The sequence below is a fragment of the Emydura macquarii genome, unplaced genomic scaffold, assembly GCF_026122565.2.
Source record: "Emydura macquarii macquarii isolate MOO-44397 ecotype Brisbane River unplaced genomic scaffold, CSIRO-AGI_Emac_v2 contig_2205, whole genome shotgun sequence".
Lineage (NCBI taxonomy): Eukaryota > Metazoa > Chordata > Testudines > Chelidae > Emydura > Emydura macquarii.
The window spans coordinates 7,691,554-7,715,745 of record NW_027132342.1 but is presented as its reverse complement, the minus strand read 5'-3'; the positions used below and the strand labels follow the sequence as shown (position 1 = coordinate 7,715,745).

The window sequence follows — 24,192 nt, the reverse complement described above, 5'->3', positions numbered from 1 at the left end:
AGCAGTTTTTTCTGATACTGTTGTGTCTAGGTGTTGCAGCAGATATGGTACATTACCACAAAGCTCTGTTCTGAACACCTTGGCATAGTAACTTTAAAAAAAATAACAAAAAACCCCCACAACTTTGATACTGCATTGTACTATCTCCATCCTTAGAAGTTTTTAAGCTGAGGCTTGACAAAGCCCTGGTTGGGATGATATAGCTGAGGTTAGTCCTGCTTTGAGCAGGGGGTTGGACTAGATGACCTCCTGAGGTCCCTTCCAACTCTAATATTCTATGATTCTATGATTCTACTATATGGTGTATAAGTCCTTTGGATCTAATACCACACATGTAGACATGCTATAATTCTTGTTCTGCAACTTCATAGGATTTGCTAGATGGTATCAGATCCAAGGTCCAGGATACTGTTTGTGACAGTGGCCAGAATCTGCTGATTCAGTGGAAGGTACAATAAACCTCACGCTAGGCAGAAGTAGGGTTATCTGTCCCCTACTATGGTCTTATGCTAATCCCTATGAGTAAGAGATTGGTTTAAACCATGAGACACGAGTGTTGAAAGGGAGCAAAAATCTCCTTTTTGTTAACACATTAATTAATATAACTCTGGATATTGTCCAATCCCACTTTGAATCTTGTTGAATTCTTGGTCTCAGCAACTTCCTGTGGCAATGAATTCCAGTCTAATTCTATCTTGTGTGGAAGAGTATTTCTTTTTTTTTTTTCTCTTCTGAATTTCCTATTTTTAAGTTTAATTGAATGTGACCCCTTTCTCTTGTATTATGAGATAGCGAGATAGAAGTTCTGATCTACCTTCCTTGACACCATTATTTTATATGCTTCTACCATGTCCCCTCTCACCGGTCTCTTTTCTAAGGTAAATAACCCACTCTTTTCCATTTCTCTTCATATGAGAAATTTTCCATACCATTAATCATTTTAATCCATTCTCTGAATCCCTCAGATTCCGCAATATCATTTTTAAGATGGGGGTGACCAGTACTCCACACAGTATTCCAGGTCAGACCACAGTACTGATCTAGAGCATGGAATTAGAATTTTTTGGTATTATTCTCCATCCTCATGTAAGCTCTTACCAGGTTTTCCACAGTGGTATTCTCACTATGTATTGATGAGATGCTGTATTAGACTAAAAGGTTTTGTTAGTATGTCATAATAAGAATAGTTGTATATACTGTAGGTTATGGAGACTAATAGCTGGATCTTGTTAGTATTCTCCCAAAGCATTGACTGGATGAACTGTAAGCAATATATATCTCAACACCTAGCTGAACTGGAAGATTCATCTTGGGTTTTCAGATTTTGTTGTTGAGCCTAATGACCAGATGATGTGATGCATGTGTGGCATTTATCCCAAAGATGTCATAAGTGGTGATGTCAGTACCCTTCCAACATTGTAGACAATGTCACAGTTTACATTATAGGCCTCCAGGCCAGGAGTCTCCCAACGCTTGAGTTGACATATACAGTATAGAATGACTCCAGAGAAGCCTGTAACAGAGTGCAGTTTCTTGACTATACGCTGGAACAATTATGATGTTCAACGTCTCTTTGGAATCAGAAAGAATTTGTGTATTATAATAGTAATAGCGCCATAATAAATGTGTATTAAAATGTGTTACAGTAGACCAAATATTGCACATATGCAGCAGTCTTATTTCTGTTATAAGTAACAGCAGTTTTAACAAATACTAAATGCTAAAAGGAACAGTTTAATATTCTGCATTAACAGCTTGCATATTTTATATAAACATGAATCTGTCTTTTAGTTGTGGGAATGCAAAAAGCTAATATGGTCAGATGAAAATGTCTCTCTTCTTCCCACCCCCATTTAAAACTGCTGGTTTTCTTAGTATTTTATATTTTTCTTAGTATTTTATTTATAGTATTTTCTTAGTATTTTAAAACATTTTCTTAGCATTTTAAAACAAATTCTTGGGGTCATGAAATTGATTTGTTTAGTTCAAGGCTAGAGGAAAACTTCAGTGGCTGATTTTCCTCAGCCTATAAAAACTGGCATTTAGAAATGGCTGTTGCTCCTGAAATACCATCACAGCAGACTATTGAGTCTTAGCATGACAGCCAATATACCTCTGAATATTATTAAAAACAAAATGTTACTTTGTTAAGTGTGTCTGTTTCGTTTTGCAGCTCCACTTAATAAAAAAGGTTTATGAAACCTCTGCTGTGGATTTATGGCACAGAGAGTCAGAATTATTTCCATGACACTGTTCAGAAGACGTTATTAGGTTTATTTGTTTAAAATGATGAAATGCTAGAATCCAAGAGTAGGAAGCTAATATCGGCATCTAACTTAGAAAGAGAGGATGAAAAATGCTTCATAAAGGTCTCAAAATGAAGAACTTTTGCTAGTAACAATGTCTTTAAAAATATGAATGTTGCATCATTTGAATGTGAAGTGCCCCTTAGCTGTGCTAGGATGTGCAGGCTCCAAGGACAAATCATTGCAGCTTTGTGAATCAGTATGCAAAAGTCAGATCACATCCTAAAACATTCTGATTCAGATTGCCTCCTGCTAGGTGCTCAAATACTCTCAACTGCCACTGGAAGTTGAGGTGCCTCAAAATCTCTGAGGATCTGGTCCTAGAGAGCAATCAGTCCCCTTCCCTCCCCACTCCTGGAGTGCAACCATGTCAATTTTTGTTTCCAGTATCATAAAGAATAGAGGACTAAGGTATCTCCTAACCCTAATCTTCCCAATGGCAGTCCAGCAAGCTGCCATGAAACTAATGGGGGCCAGACCTCCAAAAGGAAGTTTCTTGTGAATTTGCTTAAGTTCCTTCTTTTGCCCTATGTCTTCTATTCACTTTCTAAAAGGGCCCCCACCTTCCAGGGTTTGATGGGATGCTCTTACCCTGTAACTCTAGAGTGTCATTAAATCTCAGTTGTTTGGGCCCCATCATTGGCTCTGTGTGTGATGATTTACTGAACTATTTTTTGACCAGGTCATGCACCAGTGAGGATCTAGTAGTGCACGGGATCCACGTATCTCCTCCAGGAGCTTCCTGAATTCATGCTCAGTGCTGCCCATCCCCAGCATTCAAAATCATGAGTCATGCTGCAAAAGTCATGAGCTTGGCTTGAAAATAATGAGATTTTTAAAACTACATTTTGAGTTCTCTTTATTTGCCTCATTGTTTTTTGGCACATAGGGTTTCAATGTTTTCCAGCTTTTCTCTGCAGCCGTGGGGGCTAGAAACTTTGATTTTTTCCCCCCATGTTATCAGAGCTGAGATTTTCATGTAATCACATAACTCCAGGAGTTGGGGCTTTAAGCAAAGCCCCAAACATTGCGAGACTCTCAACAGAATTGCGAGAGTTGGCAATAGTCGTGCATGCTTCCAAAGCACGATACAGGAAGGAAGTATAAATGACCATTGCTGCTTCAAGGATACTAACTATAAATCTCTTTAACTCATAGTTAACAACCATGATAGTTATTAAAGACCATGGGCCAGATTCATTGCAGTGGCCAGCTTATGCTGGGTACAGGGAGGCATATCCATCTGGAAGTTTGTTACAACACCCTGATTCTCTGCCTGCCTCTAGCCCCAGGTGCAGGTTAGAGCAGGGAGCACATTGCAGTCTGGCCATTCCCGCTTCCCCACCCCCTCTCACCCAGACACGCCTCCTGTGCTCAAGGCTGCCGTGAGGTCAGCATTGGTGCTGGCTGTACTCCGTGAGGGGAATTGCCCATCCCCTGCTAGGAAGTTACAGGGAGTCTCTGATTCCTTTCTGCTGCCTAAGCAGTGCAGCAGTGAGAATCTGTGTCCAGATCTGCAGGTGTTAACTTTAATATACTGTATTGCTCTTAAGCCATGTCCACATTACAGTTTTTAACTGTGCTTGGGTTGCCAGTTACTGACATGGTTGGCATGGTATATGCACACCTACCATGTGGTGAGAATTCTATTAGTAACCCACACTGGCAATTTGTGGTGCTCCACCCCAGCTGCAAGTCTAGACTGGCATGAGCATGGCTTCCTTTAACTATATGAGCACAGTATTTTTGTAGTGTGGATGGACAGGATCTTCTAAATATGTTTATGTAACTGGTTCTGGCCATTTATCCTCCTTTTAGTAATCTGAGAACATCCCAGAGTGCATTTCTTTACATTTTGTTGGTATTGCTCTGTGTGCATGTCTTTCAGGCACTCAAGTAAATGGGGGCTTATGCTCCTAAATCACTTAGGACCAGGTTTTTAAAGGCATTTACGTGCCTAAAGATGCAGATAGACACCTAATGGGATTTTTGGAAGTGGCTTAATTTCAGTGGGATTTAGGGATTTGGACATTTCTGAAAATCCCAGTAAACATCTGTCTGCATCTTTGGGCACTTAAATACATTTGAAAATCTGGCTCTTTTAAAAAATTTAGCTAGGATCTGTAACCAGTTAAAAAATGATTAAAAATTGTGTTATGGACAGGATCTTAGTGAATATTAAATTATATGTGGTATGTCGGAAGGAAGCTGATTAGCAGAGAAACAGTTGTCTTTAAGGTCTCAGTACTGACCTGAGAACAAACATATATCCAATAGATTCTTTTGCAGTGTAACGAACTTTTGATAGTTAGTCTTCCATCAGTTTCTCATTGTAAATGTCACGGAGCTGCTCTAGATGAAATAACCACCATTAAGCAGGTACCTCGGTAAATATTTAGGAAAGTATTAACCCTTAGAATTGTGTGAAATTCCCACAATGAAACCCCAAACCAGGAAAAACATTAGTATTTAGTTACTGAGCAAACCCAATGCTTGTGCCAGGTTCACTGAAACGTTTGCAGAGGTTAATGAATCTGTGCTTTGAAAAAGTAACCCTGGGTTACCAAACTTGCAGTTTTGTCAGACTGAAACGTGAAGTGTGGGAAATTGGAACCCATGAAAACTAATCCTGATAGAAAGTTTGTACCGACTCCTGCAAATTGGAACTGAGGTGTTATATAAATCAGTGGAGCTAGTGGGTGGGTGAAATTGACACACTAAGATGCCCTCTGAATTAATTAGCATCAGCAGGTGGAGATCATAATGTATCTGATTCAAAGTAGGGTAGACAATAAGTACTGCTAAGCATCCATTATCTAGTAGATCCAATATCTATAGTACTTTAGTGTTGAAGTTCCACATAATAGCAACATACTGAAACAGAATAATGTGATTGAAAACACTTTTTAGCTACTCCTGTTGTTTTTTCCAACCTACCTATCTAATTTTACCCTTAAATGTCAAAGCATAGTAGTGCTTATAAGTATGTATCTGGAAATTAAGTGTGTATTTTTGTAAACATTCACACTGCTGGGGCACTTAGGTGTAAATTTTCCTAGCAGGGCATGGAGGGTTCCTCACACAAATCCTGTTAACAAATAATAGGATGTATGTGGATAACTCCCTGTGCATCACTTTGAAAATTTACCCCCTGCAGTATGATTTAGATGATTTTTAGCCTTCAGAAATTATGCATTTCAGATCCAGTCTGTTTCTATGGAACATTATTGATGCTACAAACATAAATGTGTCTATGAATAAATCTCGATCAGATATCAGATGGTTTTCTATCCATGATTGAAAACTTGGGAGAACATCAAATATGAACTTATTACAGTGCATTCTGGTATTTTATTGTCTAAAGGGCAAATATTTAAAAATTATGTAAGTGCAAAAATTGACCTCTTATATATGCAAGTATTATAATTCACATAGAAATAATGGTAATCATGCAAACAAATAGATGTGCAACTAGCATTAATGATAACGTTTGATGGACTAATACTAAAAATCTAGAATCTACAAAATCAGTCTATTATTTTGAATGATCTGTTTGCAGCAATGGGTGCAAATAAATGTGACTGCCCCAATGTTGAGGTGCACCTATCCCTAATTTATATTCTAAGTTGCTATATTTATATTGGAAATATTAGACTTTTAAAAAATTTATTTTTATATTAATATTTTTGTGCCTCCCACTTCCGTTTATATAAGTACTCAAGAGTTCAGGCACTTTCCTGAAGTTCTTGGGTCTGCAAAATTGGACTTAATAGCAGGCAAGAACCAGTTTTCATGCAACATATCCAGTACTCACTAGTCTATCTAGGCCAAAAGTACCCAGGCAGCAGCATTTGTTTTGCAGTATTTGGCACTTATGCTTTTGTTCTTAACTGGTACCCAGAATTGCAGAGGCAAATAAAATTAAAGAACAGTGTGTTTTGGGTTTTTTTAAATATTAATTTTTTTTAAATCACAGCAGTTTGAATTCAGTTTAAGTTTTGAGAGAAGGGGCAGGGCATGTTTCTGGATTCTTATTTTATTTGAACTGATTCACTCATCACTATAATAGCTGTAATCTCAGATTTAATCATTTAGCATTTCTGATGTAGGTAAATTGGGTTAATACAAGTGTGATTTAATACCAGATTTGTGTAGAACTGAAACAGTAATTTTTAAATGTGGAGCATCGCTCCTTCATGAGGCACAGCTGAAAGGTGTGGGTGGCCAGTACTTCTATGCTAGGAGAAACTGTGTAATAAATTCTGGTACATGTTTTTGTTTTTACAGTTATGTAAAAACTTTTGCCAAAGCAAAGTACAGGCCTACTCCTTCTACTGAAGTCATTGGCAAAACTCCCTTGCTTTAGTGGAGGCAAGACTGGACCTGAGATGTACATGACCTGATTTATAAAAGCACTCTCTCCCCACAGAGAATGAATGTGCAGGTGCACAAATGTTAGCTTTCAGGTATCGTACATTAATTATCAGTGGAAACATATTAGTGTTGCCCAGTTAATTACTGGTGGAAACATCTTGTTTATAAACAGAATCTGTGTTTGCAGTTATCACACAGTGAGGATAGAATTTTTCCATGTTTTTATGGATGGAAAGGCTAGATCAGGGGACCAGGATCAGGACTTGCGGATTCTGTACATAGCTGTGCCATTTACGTGCTGTATGTTATTGGACACCTTTGTGCCTCAGTTTATCCATATCTGAAATGGAAGGTAATTATACTTAGCTACCTCACAGGAGTGTTGAATGTTAATTAAAAATTATAAAACTTTGAAATGCTTGGAGGAAAGGTTTATATAAAGGTACTGTCATCATATACACAAAAACTATGGTTACAAAAATTAAGAAATTGATTTTGCAACCTTAAAAGTTAGGAGATGCCACATTTAAGGCTGCCTGTGCAAACGTAATTTGACCCCTTTGTGCGAATACATGTGAAATGGTTTAAAGTGCTGTAGTATATCACTAAGAAGTCTGAAAACTCAAGTCCTAGGTTCTCAAATTGGACATCCAAAAATCTCCGTGCCTCAGTTCTCCAGCTGTGAAATGAGGATAAAACCACATCTTAATCTCCAAATCTGGGATGTTGAGAAAATAAATAAATACCTATAAAGCACTCAGATACCATATTGATAAAAAGAAAAGGCCCCCAGAACTTTTTAACACAGATAAAACATATTTTCCTTGAGCCATGATCTCAGAAACAAATGGAATATTTTGGCTGAAGTTTTCTAAAAAATGTGCCGCCTGCAGCAAAAACCCAGTATGGAAAATGGAATAGTTGGGAAACCTATAAGCAACTGGAACCCATGTCTTGTACTAGGAGATTTTGAGCAACCTTAATAACAGGCCACACCACTGGCCTCGCCTGCAATTACTAAAGTGAAGGAATGGCAAAATATGTATAGATTCACTGAACCATTTTGCTTTAGTCAGACTTTAGTAGAGAGGCAATTAAAATTAAGCTTATGGGGGTTAACCATTCCCTTTTACTACACTAACAACGAGTATAATGAAATATGGACTGAGAGAAATAAAATTTGTTTGTACTGACTTGCTTCTATTGAATCCACTTGTCCCTATTGGATCTATTTGTCCATCAGTCAGTGGCTATTTAGAGCTACAATAAAGAAATAATTAAAAAAAAAAAATGTTGTTGCCTTCTTATGTCCTCATGCCTTTTCCCTTCAATAGCTTTAGTTAGAGACAATGCAGTGGCATTCATGGGTAACAATAAGACTTTTATATTTCATTGTGTTTCTTCAAAGCCATACTCAGCCCATTCTAACTAGTCATTACGTAAGTCGTGAGGAATCAGCTGAGTTTTGTTTATATACCACTTCCACGTTTTACCAAGAGCTACAGAAGAAATTCTATTGTAACCAGCAGGAAGGAGAATCCGTTGGGCAGGATTTGGGTCCAAAATGTGAAGAAATACAATAATGTGAAGATATCACTGCACTATCTACTGCGCTTTTGCTTTTGGACTCTGTGCCTATATTATGAGTTTCAGTGATGTTTGTTGTAGACAGCTAATTTAAATTGCAGTGGTCATTGTGTGTTTTCAGGCAGTATTGGGGTCTGTTTTAGTACTGAGCAAGGAAACTTACAGGACATCAAATGCATAAAATGGTTGGTTGTCTCATTTGCTTCCTTAGTTTTCTGCATCCACATGAGAGTCCTGTTTTTGACTGATCCATTTTAGTGTGCCTGCAAAAGCCCAACATACAACCAGAGTTGTCCCGGTGCTAGGATTCTCCAATTATATTCCATCATGTGCAACACTTTTACTGGGAGCAAAGGCTTTTCAGCCATTTCTAAAATGGTACTCCATGTAGTGAAACTGTGAGAGCTTATGCAAAATTCCAAGAATGTCCCTATCTCAGAATTCTCAGGCCTAATCAATATTGCTACACTGCAGAGGGACAGTGTTTGCTCTTTGCACTGGCAGTTGATTTCCTAGCAGAGTGGATGGCAAGGGAGAGTTGTATGACTATTAACGGTCAGAAATGAGGTAGGTGAAATTCATGAGGAGGCTGAAGATCTCAAGATTGAAATCATAGGGGACAAGTTTGAGGCTGCATTTTTGTCACAGCTGTCATGGAAGCAAGGGACTTCATGGTCATCTTGCTTTTCAAACAAAAATGTCCTTGGCTTTTGACATTTTGGATTTTGAGAAATTTGAGAGCTGCCAACTCAAAGCCTCTCTGAGAAAGAGAGGGACTGAGACCGCCAGAAAGCAGGAACTCTCATAATTAAAGCTAGTGGTTTGTTACAAGAAGTGGAGTCAAGAATTCTGTTATTTTTGGGGGGAAAGTCTTGGAGTTACTGTGACACTAAGAACCCCTGTATTCGCATCCTACACACTACTGTAATAATATTTGTACAGAACATGCCTTACATGCTATCCTCTGAAAACTAACAACTCACTGATCATTAATATTCTTGCAAGATGTATGTATGCAATGGGTATCAAAAGTTATGAATATATGCTGGAATTATAACTAAAGTGTGTGAACCAGGTATGTCAGGGGATGTTATTAAACAGGTCTATTGTAAACAAAGGAATGAGTTTATCTTAATGTACATATAAGTAGTAAACAGGGTCCTCGAGACAGTAGGGCCAGAAGATGGCAAGAACAGAACAATTTTGGATTTCAGCAAACATGGGGGAAGAAAGAGCATGCAGCCTCCTTCACCACCAGACTCCTTATCACCTCCTTTACTGCTTGAATAAATGTTAATTTGAAGAGTAACCCTCAGAAGAATCCTCTGAAAGGTTCACTGGACTCTAAAAGAAAGATGCAGAGAACCTCAAGTTCTCTCTTTCACCTAAGAAGACAAAGGCACCAGCGCCTTTGAGCCTCTGGGAGAGATCCTGACCAAGGAAAGGGTCAGTCACTATCTTGTTGGAAGACTGTGGGTGAAAAAGGCCATCTTAAACAAATCTTTGAACCAAAACTTGCTTGATTAAGTTTTAGACTTTTAAGATGAGTGCTTTCACTTTTATTTGCTTTATCTCTTATACTTGGAGTCACTTAAAATGCTATCTTCTTTTGTTAATAAGCTTGTTTTATTTATTTACTCTAAATCAATCCAGTTGTGTTTTAGCTGAGCTGTTTGGTAACTCTGGTTAAATTAGCAAACTATTGAGTATTGACTCCTTACAGGGGCAGTGGATCTTAATATCTGAACTACCCAGGAGAGGACTGAACAGTGCAGAACACACGTTTTGGAAAAATTTGAGATAAGGGTTGTGTTCGGGGAAAAATTCGGGACTGGGTGTCACTGTGCGAGTAGTAACCAAGGCCGGTGGAAGCCACAGTATGAGTAGAGTGTTGCTGACAGCCTGTGGGGTCAGAGCTGCTGGACCAGGGCTGTAGCTATACACAGGTGCTCAAGGTGTGACCTGCATGCTGGAAGACTGTGAGAGCCGTTCAAGTTAGGAGCTACAACAGCAAAGCATTGTGAGGCCTATAAGGTTGTAGGGCAGGTGGTGACACAACCTCTCAGTGATCTAGCTTGTACCCCAGAACGTGACATTTACATAGCTGCTTTCAGGAGTGTCTCCATAGCATTGCTCTACTTCTGTCCTTGTAGACAATGAGGCAGATGGTGAGGAAGAGGCAGCAGTTGCTGTCTCCTGGGCAGTATGACTGAAGTTGTAAATCATTCTGCATTATTAGTCAACTGTTATTACATGGGTTTAAACAGTGTTTTGTTTTAGGATGAAGGATGTTTTGATTGAATAATCCAACACATGACTTTTCACATTGTTTTTTAAAGCTATATATCAATGCCTTTTGGTGTTCTTTCCCATGACTGCACTGTGACTGTTTGTACAATTTACCATGGCACTTTATTAGTGGTAAATACATTGCATAGGTTGCTGTCTAGGATATTGCCCCAAGGCAAGTAGTTAATCAAGTGGCATGCCAAACGCTGTCCTGTTCTACTTTACGGCCTTTAAACATTCTTAAATGTATTGCCCATTCTGGAACAAGTCCCAGTCTGTGGAGATGGGAACCTTGGATATCTGAGTAGCTGAAGATAATCAGAATGAAAGAGGACACTTTTTATTTCCTCTGTGTAAAGCTTTACTTATAAATAAAAAATTCAGACCCTATGGACTAGGAAATAGCAATCGTTTTGTGCAGGCTGGCTACATGTATAGAACATTGCATGCTGATACTTGCTTGGTTCTAACAAGTTCATTGTGTCTGAGATGTGTTTAGCAATGAAGTCCTGCAAAGGCCTGTGATTACTGTCAGAAATATTGCTGAGATAACAAATGTTGAGTGGGGGAGGGGGACTTCTCAACCATTCTGGAGGTATTAGTGGGGCTTATTTGCCCCCATTCTGCCTACCGGAGTAACTACAGGAGTACCCCAACTAGAAAGTCTATTGCTCCATTGTTGCAAGTCCTGGAGACCATTTCCTGATGCACAGGTTTTCAAAACCGGGTTTACACAAGAAGGGCTGGAGAAGAATTTGTAAATTTTAATAGTGTGCAGTGAGAATAGACTCTCTGTTCATATGGCAATTCTTAGAGACCCTATCTTGCTTCCTTGGTTAACTAAACCTAATCTGGATTATATCAGCACCTGTCATGATAATTACTGTCTCGTGAAGAGTTCAGTTTTGTCTGAAAGCGTTTTTGGGAGGGTGAAGGTAAGATGAAAATGCTGGCTGAAGTGCAATGAGAAAGGCAATGCCTACATCCCCTTTCTTAATTCTTCGTGTCATGTTTTGCAGAACATTTGTGAAACAAAAGGGGAGGTTTTCTGCATGGAGAGGAATACAGTATAATGCTTGATTATTGCTCTATATTTAGAAGTGGCGGGATAAAGGCATGGAATACTTTTGTGACAGTGTCATTATCTAGTTTTGTCTTACCCCTCTCTTTTGATATTTTATATATGATGCAGCTTTCTCTAATTGGTTAATATAAATGATGAAAAAGATTTTATACCAATCACACACAAAACATGGAACTCTGGGGAGGAATATTCCATAGAAATATTCTGTTTCCCAGCTTTTTGTGATGATAGTTCTGTTCCTATTCATTGTTTCATGCGATCCTGGATTATGTAGAGCAGAACTTTGCTCATATGTGATATCAGGAAGACGGTACGATACTTACTATTCTCTGTTATGTCTCCCTTCTTTGTTAAGGGCAGAAACATTTTCTTTGTCCAGCCCGCCCATCAATCTCTAGTCATTCATACCTCATTACCAATTTTCCATGCAAGATCAGTACCATGTTAGTCAATCGCTTTTAACAATTCTGCAGACACATTGTCTACACCTTGCTTTCTGAGGCTTTATTTTCATGACATCATGCACCACGTTCTCTCACAGGATTGATGGCTCTGGCTCTGTACTCTTTTTGTCGTCCTTTTATTATGAGTGGCTTTGATGAAGCATACAGATTGGCACAGTTATTTTTCCACCTGAGTTTAATATCATCACCCTCCATGTGGACTCTGCCATTATGATCTTTTATTACGTTTGATTGAGGGGGAAAAAACTTTTGGTAAGAAATCTAATCACTGTGAACATATCTTCTGTATTATTACTCTCTTTATAATTTATATAATTCACATTTTGCTCTTGTATATTTGCTTATCTCATCTAGTCTGCCTTTGATTCAGTTTGCTCAGTTCCTTATGTTCTCTCCTACATTCCTCCTTGTCCAAGCCATCTTCTTTTACTCTTTATCATTTAATCACCAGCCCAAACACCTTCTCAGTTAATCCAGGATCATATGAAACAAAGGATAGAAGCAAAACTACCACAACAGGTTGTTTTGAGAGAGAGCCCAGGCACACGTGACCAATTTATGAATATCTGTTACCTCACAGAAGAATGCAGAGAGTCACTCATTGATCTTGTGCTTCACTGATTCCTCAAAAGCTGTTGATAGCATCCAACAAAGCCATCTTTGGAAGATACTGGCAGGTGTGGGGATTCCAAAGCATCTCACTGAACTCATCACAAGTACCTACCAACAACAACAGGCAGCTGCATGAACAGGAGTTGGCGAGAGTGAGTGGTTTTCCATCGGGCAGGGTATGAGACAGGTTTATTTTGTACCCACGCCTCTTTAATCTATATGCAGGATTTATTATGAGGCAAGCCTGGTAAGGTTTTGACAAATGGGAAGGAGCTGGGATTTCCATTGGTGGACACCTCTTAGCTAACTTCAGACATGCTGATGATATCATGCTCTTTGCTACCGCCACTGATGCAATACAACAAATTTTTCTAAAAACATTTAATGAGGACTATGGACTATTCCTGAATGCGATGAAAACAAAATGTCTGTACATTGACACAACTACCAAACATCATGCAGGCAGGTATCATGATTAAAGGACAAGCTGTAGAGTTTGTAGATGAATTTAGTTATCTGGGATCATATGTATCCAGTCAAGGAGGCTGTTCCAGAGAAATCAGAGGAAGACTCGGGATGGCTCACTCAGATATGGCCTCTTTCCGGAAACTGTGGAAAAACCATGGCATCTCGAAATGTCTGACTGTGTGACTGGGTGAAAACCCTAATTTCTTATGTATGTGAATTCTGGGAAGTTAATGCTGTTGACAAGAAAAAATTGAAGCTTTTGATATGTGGTGCTGGTGAAGAATCCTGCGTCTCTCCTGGATTGAGAAGAGATGAATGCCTATGTTGGAAATGCTGCTGGAGAGAAGCAGACCCTGATGTCTGGAATCAAGAGATGTATGCTTGGTAGCATTAGGCGTAGAGGTGGAAATAACTTTGAGAAAATTATGGAAGGAATGGTGGAGGGTCATCATAGTAGGGGAGAACCATGAATGGATGGTATGATGCTCGGTGCTTGAAGTTAATGATGGATCACAAAGGCTTTAGAAAATTCTGCTATGTTATCATTGATATTCAGACAAGAATACATTGATGAATTTATTTGAATGTTTCCCAAAGCATGGGTCCCGAACAGTTGCCAGATCACAATGTTTCTCATTCAGATTTGGCCCGGCTACCCCTCCATCATGATGGCATTGTGCCTACGTGTGCCAGAGCAGAGAGCTAGACCCAACTCTGTGGGACAGGAGCTGCCACTGCAGGGTGCATGGGGGGCAGGCTCACACTATTACTCTCTTCTCCCAACCTACCCCAGCATCAACCCTCTGTACTGGATCAGGATTAGGTTTGTGGTGCCGAGGTGGAGGGTGCATATATATATATATCTATATAATGGTGGGTTGCAAAACAAGACAAAATGTAGTTGGCGGGTTGCCTTATTTAAAAAATGTGATAACCAATGCTCTAGGGCAGTGTTTCTCAACCTGGGGGTTGTGACAGTTTTAGAGGGGTCGCAAGTGCAGAGCTGGTATTGGGGGTGGCAAGAAAGGCAATTGCCTGGAGCCACAGGGGCTAAGTTACATGCCTCAGCCCCGTGGGGGTGGGACTCAGGCTTCAGGGGTACAGTAGTTTGGAAAGGTTAAGAACCACTGCTCTAGGGAATGGTCTGAGTTCATTCAGCTGGGATATATAGTGTCAGACCAATCTGAGTAATATAAGATGACTCAAGCACTGAGAGGTAGGAGAGAGCATGGTCAATGGTGGGTAGGACAAAAAAAGAGAAAGAACATGCATCTGTCTTCATGGATCCAGTTGAAAAATATAGGCCTTAAAGACCATGATGAAAACATTTTTAAAAACACTTTGATTTATTTTGATTTTTTTAAAAATAAATGTATTGAAAAGCAGCGTAGAAAATTTGCCATGAGATTTGTTAAGTAAAACCATAGTTCTCTCAGCTAACGTCACCATTTTATATAGCCGCTGTTTGTAGAAAAACGAGTTAGTAGAGTAATACTGTGTCAAACAGCTTGTTTTCCAGAAAGTAGAAATTGGCAGCTACTGTAACTTCTCATGCTGTTTTTCATCCTTCTCCTAAAGGGCAACACTTTAAGGAAAATACTTCTAAATCGTTACTTTAAAGGAGACTATGGAAGTGGTATGAATGGGCCTCTGTCCGGCAGCTACAGCAAAACTGCACAAGTGGGAGGTAAATCAACAACGGTTATTTGAGAAAAATAAAATTAATGTCACCCTATTTTCTAATAAGTTGCATGGTAAATGCTACGGGGATTTAGCCAGTAAACAGTTCAAACAACTGTTGACCAGTTGGGAGAGGTGTAGTGCCAAACTTGTTAAATTGCATGCACCTGTGTCAGACAGTTGGGTTATGTTTGGCAATCCCAAAGTATAAAAAATAAATATACAGCTCGGTCTGAATTCAGACTGGCTGTGTATAAACTTATGCCAGCAAATCTGCAGCCAGAGCAAAGCACAGAAGTTCTCCATACCTGTCCTGGTGTCCCTCAAAACTCATGGAAAGGATCCTTGGCTTCACAGACTACTGAAGCAGTTCAGGGGTCTTCAAGGAGCATGATCTGAATGTGTGTGTGTAGACAGTAGTCATGTACGCAGGGCACAAGAAGGGGACTGTGTATAGAGCCAGCTCATGATGCACCTTAATTAAGCTTTTGCAGCATATACTGTATGTATATCTGTGTTTGTGGGCCGTGTTTCCAGATGCTGTTCCAGATGTTGGTCCTATGGAAAATTTAAATCTGAATACCCTGAGGACCAAAGTCTGCTCTGAGTCAGACCCATGTAACCTACTGAAGTCAATTGGTCGCATGTGTGCAAGAGTAGAATCTGGCGTTGTACATTTACACTGTGCATCTGTATGTTTATACAATTACTTAATTTGTTAGTGGATATGGTGGTGGTGTGTGTGCATTCTATTGAGCTATAACATACATGAGTTCTGGAGTTTGTATAGTCCAATGGAGAACATAAAACGTAGTTAGCATTGATGAGGCATCATACAGATAATGATATTCTGTCACTTAGATAGTAATATAGGTTGTTAAAATATGCAATGGAGTGAACAAGCATTTCAAGCTAAAACACTCCTAAAGGTGATCTGCAAAGAAAAAGAATTGGGCTTGCACCCTTTTTGACATTTTAATATATAAAGGAGGCCTGAAAGGTGGTGGCTATGGGGGGTGAGAGATTGGTTGTTTTCTGCTTGCTTTTTACATTATAAACATAAATCCTGTCTTGACTGGAAGGCTATGCGATGACTGGAGTACAAGGGAAATGGTGATATCAGGATAGTGAAAGCTAAGCAATGGAAAGGGATTTTCAGTCAGACTGCTGAAAACTTTTTGTTTGAGTTTTATTAAGACCTATTTAACTTAAGTGACTAATTAACGCTTTGCACAAAATAAGCCTTTTGTTCAAGATCAAATACTGTTGCCCCTTCAATTAAAGTGTCAGAGCTCAGAATAAAGATGCTTAAGACTTCCCAAAGGTCCTCCAGTAAAATCAGGGAAGATGGAATTTGACATTCCTGAGGGCTTGTCTACGCTTAAAATGCTGTAGTGAGCTGCATGCTGTAGCACTTCCAGGGAGATGCTACACACCAACAGGAGGGCTTCTGTCTTTGGGGTAGGTACTCTACCACCCCAAGAAGCGGTAGCTAGATCAACAGGAGAATTTTCCCGTCAATGTAGCACTGTCTACACCAGGAGTTGGGTCGGTTTAATTGTGTCACTCGGGTGTGGATTTTTCACGCCCCCAAGTGATGTATTTATACTGACCTAATTTCCTAGTGTAGCCTCATATTTTTAATGCCTTGTTTACACACTCAAGTTGTATCATTTTACTATACTAGTGCAGTTAAAATGGTACGATCATCCTAGTGTGGATACAGTTATATCCATATAAAACTGTTTATACCAGTATAATAATAATAATACTTAGCTCTTATGTAGTAGCTTATCCCCATAAGGGAAGGTGAATAAGCTGTACTAGTGTAAGGCACTTTTATGCCAGTTTAACTGCATTCAAACTAGGGGTGAGTGTGTGTGTGTTTAACTATTTCCACCCCAACCAAAATAGTTTTATAATTACAAAATCTTGGTGTAGACCAGGCCTTAGGTTAACCACCACCCCCCCCCCCCCCCACCCCCCCCCCCCAACTATCAAGACAATGTTTCAGCCTATGTTTATAATTCATAAAGAAGCAAAAGATGACATGGATCCACTGTCTGCAAAAGCTCTTGCAGCTTACCTTTAAAATATACAATAATTCAATAAAAACGTGTTTCTGTGAATAAATCACTTAGGCTCCATCTTCATTGCTGTCAAAATTACTCTGTTGTTATTATGGTTTTGATCTTATGTCATTTCATGTTTGCTTACTGTTTTTATTCGTGGGGCCCAACCCTAAAGTCGTCATTTATGCAAAATTATAATTTAAATAAATGGGAGTTTTGACTGAGTAAGAATTTCAAGATTGAAGTGGTTATATTGCTACTGTAAACTGAACACTTTAGAAATTGATATCCAGTTATTAGGCAGTTTATTTTAACATGTATACACAAATACCAATATGAATATACAGGATATATCTTTGTCTTACTTACAGGTGGCTTTTCAGGGCAAGATTCAGATAAGTCTGGGATATTGATGTCCGATATTCAGTGTCTTCTGGACAAAGAAGGTGCATCAGAACTAGTCATAGATGTTATAGTAAGCACCAAAAATGATAGAATTTTCTCAGAAGCCATCTTACTTGGTATTGCATTACTTGAAGGTGGAAATACCCAAACACAGGTATTTACTTATCATTCATTGCTTTTGAAATGCACCTGGTGTGAAGATCAATGAACTCTTTTTCAGTGAGTTCTGTGAAAAGTTTCTCTCATGAAACAATGTATTGTTACAATACAAATGCAGATACGCTTTTGCGATCATGCAGTATCTCATGCTGGAGACTCCTCCTCAGCGGAAAACACTTTTTAACTGTCTCTATGTATGCAGTACCTAGCCTGTTCTTAGACTTATGGCCTTAAGCCTCAGCCTTATGTTTTTAGCCTGTTCTTTGCCTTAAGGCCTTATGAAATATTAGCTCCTGTCACTCCATATTTGTTTCTGAATTTAAGAATTTTGAAGAGGGTTTTTAAATAAACCATATCATCAAGTCAAAAATAGCAGCAAAATAAAGTTGTTTTTCTGAAAAAGTTTAAGGACACTTCTTAAAAGCCTCAGAAACAGAATTAATGTAAAAGTGAGAAATTTCAGAAGACCATTATTCCATTTTGGAGGTAATGTATAGGTAATATTTCTAGCTTAAGGAGTCTGATTTTTATATTTTTGTCCTATAAGAATGTTGTGTCTTAGGGAGATAATTTGTTCTCTTTCCCTTTGAAAGAGAGTGTCCATCTGAAGAAGTCTGTAGCTTTGAGTTTGAGAAGTAACATCTGACAAAGAAAACTTAAAGAACTTATGTAGTTTAAACTATAGTACTACATAAACATTATTATTATTATTTATTAAATGGGAATAATCAAGCACTCATACTGTTAGAAAAATAGGAAAATTCACAAAATAATTTCCCTTTTTTTCTTTTCAAAATTTAATATTTTGAAATGTGAAAAATTGCAACCACTGAACAATCAAAATAACATTGAAATTTTTACCAGTTTTTCCAAAATTTCAAAATGTCATTGACGTTTCAAAATTTGAAACATTTTGACCTGCTTTGTATATTAATTTATGAAAGAATTAGGTTGTCAATACCCAATATTTGTGTTTCGTTAGTGTATATTATTTAATGATAATCTAGAAATTAGGGTTGTCAAACAATTTAAAAAACAATTTAAATTAATCATGAGATTAAAAAAATAGTCACAATTAATCACAGTTTTAGTCACTGTTAATAATAGAATACCAATTTAAATGTATTATTTATATTTTTGGATGTTTTTGTACATTTTCAAATATATTGATTTCAGTTACAGTGCAGAATGCAAAGTGTATAGTGGTTATTTTATATTATTTTTTATTACAAATATTTGCACTGTAAAAAAGATAACAAAAGAAATCATATATTTCAATACACCTCATTGAACTGCGACTAATTGACAGCCTTACTAGAAATTACTTGTTTTGCTGAAATAGTGCATTTCTTCTTGTTTAAAATACTGATATCTAAAGAATACCTTTTCTTGCAGTATTCCACTTACCAGCAATTGAATGAGCAAAAAAAGTCAGAAAAATTCTTTAAAGTCCTGCATGACCGCATGAAAACTGCTCAGCAGGAAATACGATCAACCGTGACAGTCAACACTATTGATTTGGGTAGCAAGAAGAAGGATGATGATAGTGACCTAACCATATCTGCTCCAAAAAAGAGAGGTAATGGGGAATTTCTGTAAAACAGAGGCGAAAGATATGCTTTGTTATTCGAACAGCATGTGTATATCTGATGCCATATCTGCTTTTCAGAGCAACTACAGCAAACTCTGCATCTGACAAAGTGGGTTGCAGCCCATGAAAGCTTATTTCTTTAAAAGAAATTAAATTTGTTAGTCTTTAAAGTGCTACAGGACTCTCGTTGTTTTTGCTGTATGTGGACTAACACGGCTACCCCTCTGGAACTTAACAGCAAACTCTGGGCTGCTAAATAAATGTAGCTGATTGGAAACTGAATGTTCTTAATACAAAGAATTATTTCTAGTAATTGTCCTTGTCTCTAAATTATGGGCTAGATTCTCATCTGGTTATATCAGACTGGCTCTGTTGAAGTCAGTAGAGCTATGCCAACTTAAACCAATGGAAGCTCTGGCCCTGTATTTTTAAACAAACAGAAATAAAACTGAAACTAATAGGGCTGTTCGTGAAAGACTTATTCCAGCATACCAACTGAATTCCCAGTCTATGGATCATCCATTGTTCTCATCATTTATTGTATGGGGAAGGAAGACGGTGGTTTTTTTGTTTTAATTTTCTGTTTAATTCTTGTTTGAGGTTTATTTGGAACATGTTATTCTTTTGAGAACATTGTTCTTATATTTTTTATATGTTGCCCTGAGGTCTTTAGGCACTGAGTGCGAAAAATCCCCCAAACATTATTATTTATTAATGAATTGAACATGGGGAAAATAGGAATTATCTTTTTCATTTACAGTAAGGGATTCAACACTGCACCTGAAACAGGGTATGAAAGGGCAGTTAACAGAAGCGTCTTCTGCAACATCCAAAGCTTACTCTGTGTATAGAAGAGAAATGGACCCAGAAATAGATCTTATGGGCCCAGGAACAGATGCTGCAAACACAGAAGAAAAGTCCGCAGAGGAAGCAACAATGAGCCCTGCTATCACAATCATGCAGCCAATACTGAGATTTCTTCAGTTGCTATGTGAGAACCACAACCGAGAGCTCCAGGTATGATTCTGTAACATACTGTGTATGTGGAAAGATTGTGCATTTGACATTAATTTTTGTATTTCCTGACTTCTGAGTACTTACTTTTACAGTGTTTTTTGTGGTAAAATCTTCATCTGTTCAAAAGGCAAGTGGAGAATTACTATTAAAATGATTTTGTCAAGAATAAGTAAAGCTTTTCCCGTGTTATGGCTGATCTCTATTGTTTTATTTTCAGAACTTCTTAAGAAATCAGAACAACAAAACAAATTACAACCTAGTGTGCGAGACTCTCCAGTTTTTGGACTGTATTTGCGGAAGTACAACAGGTGGCCTGGGCCTGTTGGGGCTATACATCAATGAGAAGAATGTAGCTCTGGTGAACCAAACCCTTGAGAGCTTGACTGAATACTGCCAAGGCCCATGTCATGAGAATCAGGTAGCTAGAAGAATAATTTCTTGGCAAGGAAGAATTTCCCTGCGTGTCTCTGGGCATTACATAACCCTTTCATATTCTTAATAATTCAGGACCTGATTCAAATTATATGTTCCGCTTTAGCATACTCAACGCCCTCATGAGGTTTAAGATGCCCTGGAAAATGCACTTTTATCAGAACTGGGTCTCATTTTGTCTAATCGGGTCTTCTCTATAATACATTCTCTCAGATATAGGTGGGGCGAAATCCTAGCCAAATTTAAGTCAGTGAGAGTTTTGCCATTGGCCAGAAGGGGGCCAGGAGTGTGTGCACACATGCGCGCGCACACAATTTGTGAGTCCTTTCAGGTTTTCAAGTGTAATTGTGGCAGCACGTGGCAAAGTCATTAGTTAGATTTAGGTTTTATTGCTTATTTGCTATCTTATTTCTTAGCTTTTATCTGTGGTTGTCTTTCTGCAGGTTTCTAGAGTATGCTGTCTGTAAATCGTAGAGTTCCCAAATGTTTAACGTAGCGTTCTACTGTGCTTGCAAGACCAGCATCTTCAAGACTAGGGCTACGGCTACGCTGACGGCGGCAAAGTCGCCGCCGTCAGATCAATTGCTCTGGATCGACTGAGCAGTCAGTGAAGACCGCTCAGTCGATCCAGAAATCAGAGTACTAAGACCACCTTCACAAGTGGTGTAGCGCTGCGTCGACGGGAACGCGGTTCCCGTCAGTGCGGTGCAGTGAAGACGGCACATAGAAGAGGAGCAGAGAAGTCGACGGGAGTTACGCAAGTTTTTTGCGTAGCTTGCATAACTCCTGTCGACTGCCGCCAAATCCAGGAGGTAAGTGTAGACAGGGTCTGGGTAGTGGTGATGCAATTCTTCAGTCAGATGTCAGGGATTTTCTTTAAAAAAAACATTCAGGGACAGGCAGGTGTGAGATGTATGCTGACATGCTTTTCTATACTCAGCAGTTACTTTAAGGTGTGTTCAGTGTTTGCTGGCACAGATTTAGGGGCCCATATATGTCTGACTTTAAACATGTGAACAGTCTCATTGAGGACTTACAGTTAAGTATGTGTTTAAGTGCTTTGCTGGATAAAGTCTGTAAAGTCATATACTTGAGTCTTGTGAAGGGTGTGTGTTCCATGCCAGTTGCGAGGGTAGAAAGAAAAAGTAAATGGCTTTACACCACTCTGCTTGGCCTCGGTAAATGCAAGAGAAGATGTAACAGTAGATGTAATTTCACAACTTTTGTTATGGATTAGCAATGGACAGTAGACAGAATTACAAAAACCAAAACCTGATCCTTAATGTTAAAATAGTTACCTATTGGATCATACAGTTAACATAAATATTAATGTTACTTCCGAGTATATATCTTGGTAACTACAAAGTGCTTTTGTCTCCAGTACTGACAATCAAGCAGCCTTAATTCATACTTTAAACAATCTTAAGTGCACTGAAATTTAAATAATCATATTTGCTTAAAAACTCATGGGTCAAACTATTTGAAAATACAGCGATAATTAGAGTACTGTGAAGGGAAAGAAAAATGTGTTTTCAAGTTAACTTTTTTTCTAGCTTCACAGAGAACACTGGTAATGAAAAGAAATGATTGATTGTTTAGAGTTCATTACCTAGACCTGCTGTGAAGTAACTAAGGAATGGAGTTACACTCTTTTACATCAGCTGAGGATGTGGTCTTATGTATTGCAGAGGCATTTATTCATGCTGTCATTTCCATCTCATTTTTTCTCTTTTTTATTTTTGAGCCTTTTCTTCTCTAGTGTTGTATGATATTGTCTTTTTTTTTTTTTTTTTTTTAAATCCATGTGCTCTTTTAGCCTGACATTTGTTATAGCTTAAAAGGGCCAGAACTCTAGTTGTGAAAATGTTCAGAATTACTGTTGGACACAGTTGCAAATTTCAGACGTATTTTTTTTTTTTTTTAAAGAGCAAGTATCCCCACTAGTAAGGATAGAAAATCCTGCATCTGTGCCTAGTTACACAGACTATGTCTACACTCTATACCAGGGGTGGTGGCATGTAGTGTATGCTGCAGAGAAAAGCAGGCGGTGTCCACACTGCAATGTGTATGTGTAGCTATACGTGTCAGAGAGAGGCTCTGGCAGAGGGGAGACAGTGGGGAAAGACTTCAGCAGCTCCACACTTTCGGGGTCTTTCCCCGACGCTAGAATCTTTCACTATGGAGGGGAAGGGCTTTAGCAGCAGGAAGCTGCCAGAGCTTTTCCCCGCTGCCCATCTTTTCCTGAGGCGAGGAAGGGTTCTGGTAGGGGGGAGGCAGCAGAGAGAGGTTGGACCTTTCCTCACTGCCTCCCTTTTGCCACAGACTTTCCCCACAGAGGGGAAAGGCTCCAGCAGCAAGGAGTCAGTGGGACATCACAGGGCTAAAAAATAGCAGTGGGAGGTACGGCTTACATGAGTAGAGGGTGTGTCGTGTATGGTCCTCAGCTGCACACCCACACTTTTTGGGCATGTCTTTACTTGCCTAAACTGTGCCTCACTGGCTACAATGCTATTTATACCTGGGCTTAGGGGGTCTCTGTGGGTATGTGCACTACATGCTGCTGAAAGAAGCATGCAGTGTCGATGTATCCCTACTCAAGAGTACTCACAACTACTCACCTGCATGTGCAAATTAATGATTAGTTTTGTTTTAAAATCAGATTGTGTATGCTGTCAGGTTTTGCCTAAGGGATTTTTTGCATATGTGTACAATTTAGGAACTGTGGCCCAAATCCTCAACAGCCACTGACCACAAAATACCACTTGAGGGGGTTGCAAAGTTGGCTTGAAGTGACATTTTTGCTCCCCTTGTCTGGGTCTGGCAGTGCACTTGAAGGCTGCTGTAGCTTCTCCAGTGGGACTGACACAGCAGCTGGGGATTGGTCCTAGGGTACATCTACACACCCACTGAAAGGTGTGATTTCCAGCTCAAGTGGACCTGCGCCCTCTAACTCTGCTTGAGGCAGTGCCTAAAACCAGCAGCGTGGCCGTGGGAGCTCTGGCAGCATCTCAGGCTAGCTGCCTGAGTACAGTCCCATCCAACCCTCCGGGTACGTACTGAGTTGCTGCCGGAGCTCCTGCATCTACGTCTACCCGAGCTGTGAATTACGCCTCCCAGCTGCTGTGTAGATATATCCTTTACTGTACCCCCTTTCGTCCAGCCACACTCTGCACTTGCAGCAGGGATGACTGGCAACATGTTGGCTCTACACTTCTGAGAGCACCCCCTCTGCGGGTGGTGGTCCTCCCTCCTAGGCCAGCTACCATAAAGCACACCTTGCACTGGCCATCAGGTGCAATGCTGCCACAGAGCAGCCCGGCAATCTGGGCCCTTGTTTTGAATGTGTTCTTATACGTGTGCATCCCTCTCTCTCTCTCTCTCTCTCTCTCTCTCCTCATTTCTTTTTTTACAGACCTGCATTGCTACCCATGAGTCTAATGGAATTGATATTATAATTGCCCTGATCCTGAATGACATAAACCCTCTTGGCAAATATTGCATGGACTTGGTGCTTCAGCTAAAGGTATAGAAAATATTTTTTTTACCTGTTCAGATTCAAGTAGTAATAATAATAATAATAATAATAAAAGCCTATGCAAGAGTGCTAGGCACCCTGATGCTTACTTAATCTCATGAGAGCCCACTATCCCCA

At 39.2% G+C, this 24,192-nt stretch overlaps 1 protein-coding gene across 2 annotated transcripts in view; it reads left to right on the top strand.

Annotated features, from left to right (window-relative positions):
* The window catches only part of ITPR2 (inositol 1,4,5-trisphosphate receptor type 2), a 328,286-nt gene that overhangs the window by 229,072 nt on the left and 75,022 nt on the right, over positions 1 to 24,192 (top strand). For both annotated transcript variants that reach the window (XM_067559269.1, XM_067559270.1), the window contains exons 38-43: positions 14,763 to 14,871; positions 17,308 to 17,495; positions 18,896 to 19,079; positions 19,852 to 20,108; positions 20,326 to 20,526; positions 23,953 to 24,063. In XM_067559269.1, the coding sequence (XP_067415370.1) occupies positions 14,763 to 14,871; positions 17,308 to 17,495; positions 18,896 to 19,079; positions 19,852 to 20,108; positions 20,326 to 20,526; positions 23,953 to 24,063 (1,050 nt within the window). The remainder of the gene's footprint in view (positions 1 to 14,762; positions 14,872 to 17,307; positions 17,496 to 18,895; positions 19,080 to 19,851; positions 20,109 to 20,325; positions 20,527 to 23,952; positions 24,064 to 24,192) is intronic.